This window comes from Lathyrus oleraceus, chromosome 4 (genome assembly GCF_024323335.1).
Source record: "Lathyrus oleraceus cultivar Zhongwan6 chromosome 4, CAAS_Psat_ZW6_1.0, whole genome shotgun sequence".
NCBI lineage: Eukaryota > Viridiplantae > Streptophyta > Magnoliopsida > Fabales > Fabaceae > Lathyrus > Lathyrus oleraceus.
Genome location: NC_066582.1, coordinates 342,451,612 through 342,458,899, shown reverse-complemented (window position 1 = coordinate 342,458,899; position 7,288 = coordinate 342,451,612). Strand labels below are relative to the sequence as shown.

At 35.7% G+C, this 7,288-nt stretch overlaps 2 protein-coding genes across 2 annotated transcripts; both read left to right on the top strand.

The window, feature by feature from the left end:
• Nucleotides 1–4,880: 4,880 nt before the first annotated feature.
• On the top strand, nt 4,881–5,363 carry LOC127137346 (uncharacterized). The gene has a single exon (XM_051063817.1). The coding sequence runs from the start codon at nt 4,881–4,883 to the stop codon at nt 5,361–5,363; it is 483 nt and encodes a 160-aa protein (XP_050919774.1).
• A 150-nt stretch (nt 5,364–5,513) lies between these two features.
• Nucleotides 5,514–6,866, top strand: LOC127137345 (uncharacterized). Its single transcript, XM_051063815.1, has 2 exons — nt 5,514–6,306; nt 6,484–6,866. The coding sequence occupies exons 1-2, from the start codon at nt 5,514–5,516 to the stop codon at nt 6,864–6,866; spliced, it is 1,176 nt and encodes a 391-aa protein (XP_050919772.1).
• Nucleotides 6,867–7,288: the final 422 nt, after the last annotated feature.

Here is a 7,288-nt window from a genome sequence, read left to right as displayed (position 1 = left end):
AACTTTTTTGTTAAAAATCACACCGGTAAACAATAAATCTTTAATCTTTATCAAACTTAAACTAATACTCATCCGGTATCTATTTAGAATTATTAGATTAAAATCTTCCATAAAATTTTTGCACATGCTAGTAGTAATATTTGACGGTTAAGACGGTCCGGTAGTTAGAATTTTTTGGTTTCTCTCATCTAAAATAAAAAAGATTATGTTGGACTATCTACAAAGAAAACATTGACTAGAGTTTTTTTTCTAAAAAAGAGTTTTAGGATTCATATGTATATATATGTCATGCAAATCATTATGTTTACTAAGGTTCGTAATAATGAGTATTGCAAATATAGTAAAATATCATTTTCTTAAGTTTGATTTGATTTATGTTTTATTAGGATTTTTAATTATATTAGATTATTATTAACCAAAAATAAAAAACATTGTTCTATTTATTTCTATCATGATATTTAATTAATTTGAACAATAATAAAAAAATATAAAAATACTAAAATATCTTTTCTCATCTAATCTAAATACAAAAATGCATCTTCTATTCTTTATTTCAAAAATACAAAAAAATTAATTAGTTAATATTATATTAAGATTAATAGGATTATTATACTATTGTAATTCCATGAATAAAATAAAAAGAATAAAAAATATAATTAATTATGGATATTAATCAAGAATTTAAGGTTAATAATATTAAATTAGGATAAATAGGGTTAATTAATATTTTTAGTATAACTATTAATTAGGGTTATAACATAAAAAGTGATTAAAATAATTTACGGGTTTAATATAATTAAGGATTAAATAAAAATATATATAATTAAATAATTGCATAGATAATTATGGTTAACATTGAATTAAAATACCAAAATTAAGGATTTAAATTAAGTATTAGAGATTTATCTTTGAACAATTAGGTAGGTTAGAATTAGGGGCTAATTCTTAAAACTGAGTTAATATAAATAAAAAATAATAATGAGATTAATTATGATATATTAATCAATTAGGGTTAATTCATGGGATAACTATGTGATCATTTTAGGAATAATATGGGATAAAATGATGGGATAAATTTCTAAGGGCTTTAGGGATAAAAAACATCAGGGATAAGAGATATGTCATTAACCTTTTAATATTTTTATTAATTGATTGTATAATATCATTATTAATTTTTAAATTTTTTTTAATTAAAAACAAGGGATAAATCAAGGGATATAAATCAGGATAAGGGATATGTCATATAAATATATATTATTTATTTTCATAAACAAATTAAGTATTATAATTTTTTGTAATCAATAATGGGGATAATCATGGGATAAATCTCTAAGAAAATTTTAGGGTTTCAGGGATAAAAAAATTAGGGATAAGGGATATAATACTTGAGTTTATATAATTAATCTTTTAATATTTTTATTAAATAAATATATAATATCATTATTAATTTATTTTCTTAAATAAATTAATTATTATATTTTTGCAATCAATCAAATGGGATAAAATCAATCTAACACATGTCAAATCATAAGTCCTCTGCCCTAGTGCATTAAGACATTTTTACAATATCAATTACTTCTCCGTCCCCGATGCGTGAGGATTTTTCAAGGGATAAAAACAACCAACCAACCAACATTTTCAAGACGAACTACGGGGCTCTGATCCTTTAATGAACTTGAAGGTTCGTAGGCATATAGTTGTAAGACTCTAGCGAGTATAATAATCAAAAACCATTTTTTAGGTCTTCCCTTATTAAAATAATAAAACATTTTTTTAAATAAATAAAGAGTGCCAGTTGTAAGACTTCCAGTCGCAGCATGTCTATATCCATGGACAAAGAGTGCAAGAAGAACCAGCAGTGACTGTTGAGCCAATGATAAATATAACTGGAACCGACGAAGTGATAAGGAGTGGGAGGATTTCACACCTATACCTCCAGTAACTAACAAGGATGGCCTTTCAAACCAAGAAAAAGGCAAACAAACTAAAAATTCCCAGCAAAGGTAGGATTCCTTACCTACCAGTGAGGTGGAAGAGTTCTTGCGCATCATTAAGAAGAGTGATTATAGGGTGGTTGATCAACTCAACCAAACCCCATCAAAAATCTCAATGTTGTCTTTGCTCATGTGCTCCGAGGAACATAGAGAAGTGAAATTCTTGAAGGCCGTCCACATACCACATGAAATATATGTTTGTCAGTTCGAGGGTATAGCCAAAAAACATCTCTACTAGTATCAGTTTGGGTTTCAACGATGAAGAGATTCCCTCTGAAGGGAGAAACCATAATAAGGCCTTATACATTTCCATTGAATGTGTAGACACCATTTTTTCTAGGGTCTTGGTGGACACATCTCATCCCTCAATGTGCTACCGAAGAGCTCACTATCCAAGCTGACTATTGAAGGGCTTGCTATGAAACTGAGTGAACTAGTTGTGAGAGAATTTGATGGTTTAAGATGAATTATAATTGGTGAAGTGGAGTTACCCACCAAAATTTGACCCCACACCTTCTTCATAACATTCTATGTCATGGACATATACCCTACTTATAGTTTCCTACTCGGACGACCCTGGATCCATTTGGTCGGTGCTGTCACATCGACGTTCCATCAAAGGTTGAAATTCTTGGTCAACAATAAGCTAGTGGTTATTGAGGGTGAGGAGGACATTATGGTCAGTCACTTGACATCTTTCCGTTATGTTGAAGGAGGATGAGAGGTACAGGAAATCCCATTTCAATCATTTGAAGCTATCAATGTTGAGATGGTTGTCCTTATAGGAAAAGTTAAAACTGTTGAATTTCCGATGGCCTTTTTGAAGGACGCTCAAACTGTCATAAATAAAGAACACCCCGAAGGTTGGGGGAAGGATACTAGAATTACCCGTCAACAAGGATCGTACCGGCTTGGGATACTACTCCCAAAAATTGAAGAAACAAAAGCAAATTGCTATAGAGGGACAAGTGCCCCCGTTCTCAGATTTCTTTGAAAGTGTCGGACACCTCGTAGATGATCATATTTGTACTTTGGAAGAAGATGGTGTAGCCGAGGAAGGAGGATTAGTTTACAAAAAGGTTGAAGGACAAGAGTTAACCAATTGAACCACATTTGAGTTCCTGAAGTCATGATGTTCGAAAAGTATTTTTTTTCCTATTTAATGTTTTCCCCTTTAAGAATAAAAGAACCCATGCTATGCCGAAAGCATGGGGGAATCACTTGTACGGTCCCCCGTTAAATTTTCTATCAATCAATTAATCAAAATTGCCACTCTTTACATTCAAATTGTGTTCATCGTCTTTCATTTATTTTTAATTTTTCACGTAAATAAAAAATGGCAATGTTTTCCTACTTTTCTTTAAGTTTCATCAATTTTTCTCCTTCACAAAATAAAAAGCACGAATCATGCAGATTTCCCTTGATTTGCACCGATAACGATTTTGCTATGGTCCCATATGACTTCGACAATCCAATCAATCACGCCGATGAAGACGTTGAGGAAGATTGTGAACTCCCCGAGGAGTTAGCTCGACTACTAAAACAAGAATCAAAGGTCATTCAGCCACATGAAGAGTCGGTAGAAGTGGTCAACCTTGGAACTGAAGAGGAACTGAAAGGGGTCATAATAGGTGCAACTCTGCAAGATGTGAAGGCAAAGTTGGTCAAACTCCTATAAGAATATATGGATGTGTTTGTATGGTCCTACCAAGACATGCATGGTCTCGATACTGACATCGTGGTCCACCATCTACCCCTCAAAGAAGACTACCCTCCTATGAAGAAAAAGCTAAGAAGGACTCGTCCCCACATTACAATGAAGATTAATGAGGAAGTGTAAAAGTATCTTAACGTGGGTTTTCTAGCAGTTTCCAACTTTCCTTAATGGATTGCCAACATCATACTTGTACAAAAGAAATATGGAAAAGTACGTATTGCATAGACTACAGAGACTTGAATAGAGCAAGTCCCAAAGACGACTTCCCACTACCTCATATCGATGTGCTGGTGGATAACACAACTCAATTCTCTGTCTTCTCCTTTATGGATGGCTTCTTTAGATATAACCAAATAAGAATGGCTCTGGATGACATGGATAAAACTACCTTCATCACTCAATAGGGAACTTTTTGCTACAAGGTCATGCACTTTGACTTAAAGAACGTCGGTACCACGTACCAACGCGCAATGGTAACACTCTTTCATGAGATGATTCATAAAGAGATTGAAGTGTATGTCGATGACATGATTGACAAGTCCCAAACTGAAGAAGAGCATTTGGTTAATATAGAGAAGCTATTTGAATTCTTGAGAAAGTTTAAATTAAGACTCAACCCCAGTAAATGTACATTTGGGGTAAGATCCGATGAATTGCTAGGTTTCATCGTCAGCCAACGAGGCATCAAAGTAAACACTGAAAAGGTAAAGACCATACAAGCTATACCTGAACCTAAAACTAAGAAGGAGGTCTGAAGATTTCTTGGGAGATTGAATTACATTGCCCGGTTCATATCTCATTTAACGACGACCTGTGAGTCGATCTTCAAATTACTTCACAAGGATCAAGTTGTCATATGGAACGACAATTTTCAAAATGCCTTTGAAAAGATCAAGGAATATCTACAAGAACCTCAGATTCTGATGCCTCTCATGCCTGGAAGACTTTTAATCATGTACTTAACAGTCCTTGAGGGATTTATGGGATGTATCCTTGGCTAGTACAACGAAACTGGAAGAAAAGAGCATGCAATATACTACTTGAGCAATAAGTTTACTGATTGTGAGAGTAGGTATTCAATGCTCGAGAAGACCTGTTGTGCACTTTCTTGGGCTACCAAGCACCTAAGGAAATACATGCTCACGCACACAATACTCTTAATCTCCAAGATGGATCAAGTCAATTACATCTTCGAGAAGCCTTATCTAACTGGAAGAGTAGCCCATTGGAAAATGGATTTAACTGAGTACGACGTCCAACATGTCACTCAAAAAACTATCAAGAGGGGTATGTTGCCAGACTATCTTGCACAACAACCTTTGGAGGACTACCAGTCTATGTGCTTTGAATTCCCTAATGAGGAGATCATGTTGATTAGGGATTGCAACATCCCTGGTCCCAAGGAAGGACCAAAACTTGGACCTCGGTGGATAGTTGTGTTTGATGGAGATTCTAACGCTCATGGCAATGACATTGGAGCAATCATCACCTCCCCGACTGGTTTTCACTTACCTTTCACGGCAAGGTTGTGTTTTGAATGTACCAACAATATGGAAGAGTATGAGGCTTCTATCTTCGGAATAGAAGCTGTTATTGATCTTAGGATCAAAATTCTTGCAGTGCACGGAGATTCAGCCTTGGTCATCAGCTAAGTCAAATGAGATTGGGAAGCCCGAGATTACAAATTGATCCCTTATAAGGAGCATGTCCTTAAGCTGATCCCGTGCTTCGACGAGATTTAATTCCATCACATCCCTAGAGAGGACAATCAGTTGGTCGATGCATTATACATTCTTTCATCCATGTTTAAGGTCAAATGGAAAAATGAAGCACCATTTTTCCACCTTGACTACTTGGGCGAACCTGCTTATTATTTGGTAGCCGAAGATAAAGCTGATGGCCATCCTTGGTACTACGACATCATGAAGTTATTGGAAAGCCAAGAATATCCTGAGAACACATCCATCACCGATAAGAACTACCTCCGAAAACAGTCTGCCAAGTTCTTTCTAAGTGGATGGGTATTGTACAAAAGGAAATCTGATTCGATCTTGCTTAGATGTGTAAATAAACAAGAAGCAAACGAAATTATAATGGAAATCCACGAAGGTTCCTTTGGGACACATGCTAGTGGACACACGATGGTGAAGAAAATATTGAGAGTCGGCTACTATTGGATGAATATGGAGATTGACTGCTACTGCCATGTCCAAACATGCCATAAATGCCAAATCTATGCCGACAAGATCCATGTACCACTAGTACCACTCAATGTCCTGACATCACCTTGGCCTTTTTCCATATGGGGAATTGACGTGATTAGATGTATTGAGCCAACTTCCTCGAACGGACATCGCTTTATCTTGGTAGCTATAGACTATTTCACTAAAGGGGTGGAAGCAGTCTCATACGCAAATCTCACAAGACAAGTGGTGACTCGTTTCTTGAAGAAAGAAATCATTTGTCATTATGGGGTCCCAAATAAGACCATTACTGATAATGGATCTAACCTCAATAACAAGTTGCTGAAAGATCTATGCACGAACTTCATGATCGAACATCATAACTCTTCGCCATATAGACCAAAGATGAATGGTGCAGTTGAGGCAGCCAACAAAAACATCAAGAAAATCGTGCAAAAGATTGTGGAGACCTACAAAGATTGGCATGAGATGCTCCTATTTGCGTTGCATGGCTATCGTACCTTCGTACGCACCTCCATTGGGGCAACCTCCTTCTCTCTTGTGTATGGCATGAATACAATTCTTCCAGTTGAAGTAGAGATTCCTTCCTTAAGGATTTCTACTGACATCAAGCTTAACGAAGTTGAATGGGTACAAGACAGATTTGACCAGTTGAACCTCATTAAAGAGAAACGCTTGGCAACCATTTGTCACGACCAGCTTTACCAAAACCGTATCAAGAGGGCACATGACAATAAGGTCTTTCCTCGTAACCTTAAGGCTGGAAACCTTATATTGAGAAAGATTCTACTAATTCAAACTGACCCGATGGGCAAATGGATGCTGAACTATGAAGGCCCATATGTTATAAGAAATGTTTTCTCTAGAGGAGCCTTAATACTCACAACTATGGATCGCGAAGATCTTCCGTTCCTTGTCAATACGGATGCAGTTAAAAAATACTATGTTTAAAAAAAGAGAGAACCGATAAGTTAAAAACCCAAAAGGGAGGCTTATGCAAAAAATGGGTATCCTGGTAGATTGAAAACCCAAAATGGCAGTCTATGCAAAAATTAGGGATTCGTGAAAGCGATAGGCTGCATTCCGCAAAGAATCTTCCACACTTCCCAACGAGTCAATCCAATCTCTTTCTTCCGAAGCAAGATCCGAGAATCTTCGAGGATATAAGGACAATACCAAAATCTAGTTTTTCAATTTCTTTTTGCAATCGCCTCTTTTAGAAATTGCTTCCTTGTACAAATCACCCATTTTTGGGACCATTTTTATCAACAAAATCATTTCCATCATACGTGCTCAATAGTTTTACTTTTCTTGCTTTATTTGTGAAGTGAAATCGTGCTCAATAGTTCTCAAATTTCACCAGACGCAACTTG

Excerpts from the sequence above, each read along its gene's own strand:
- LOC127137345 (XM_051063815.1), top strand. The coding sequence starts at position 5,514 with ATGTTTAAGGTCAAATGGAAAAATGAAGCACCATTTTTCCACCTTGAC. Across the intron at positions 6,307-6,483 it reads ATATAGACCAAAGATGAATG|TTGAAGTAGAGATTCCTTCC; the intron begins GTGCAGTTGAGG and ends CAATTCTTCCAG.
- LOC127137346 (XM_051063817.1), top strand. The coding sequence starts at position 4,881 with ATGGATCAAGTCAATTACATCTTCGAGAAGCCTTATCTAACTGGAAGA.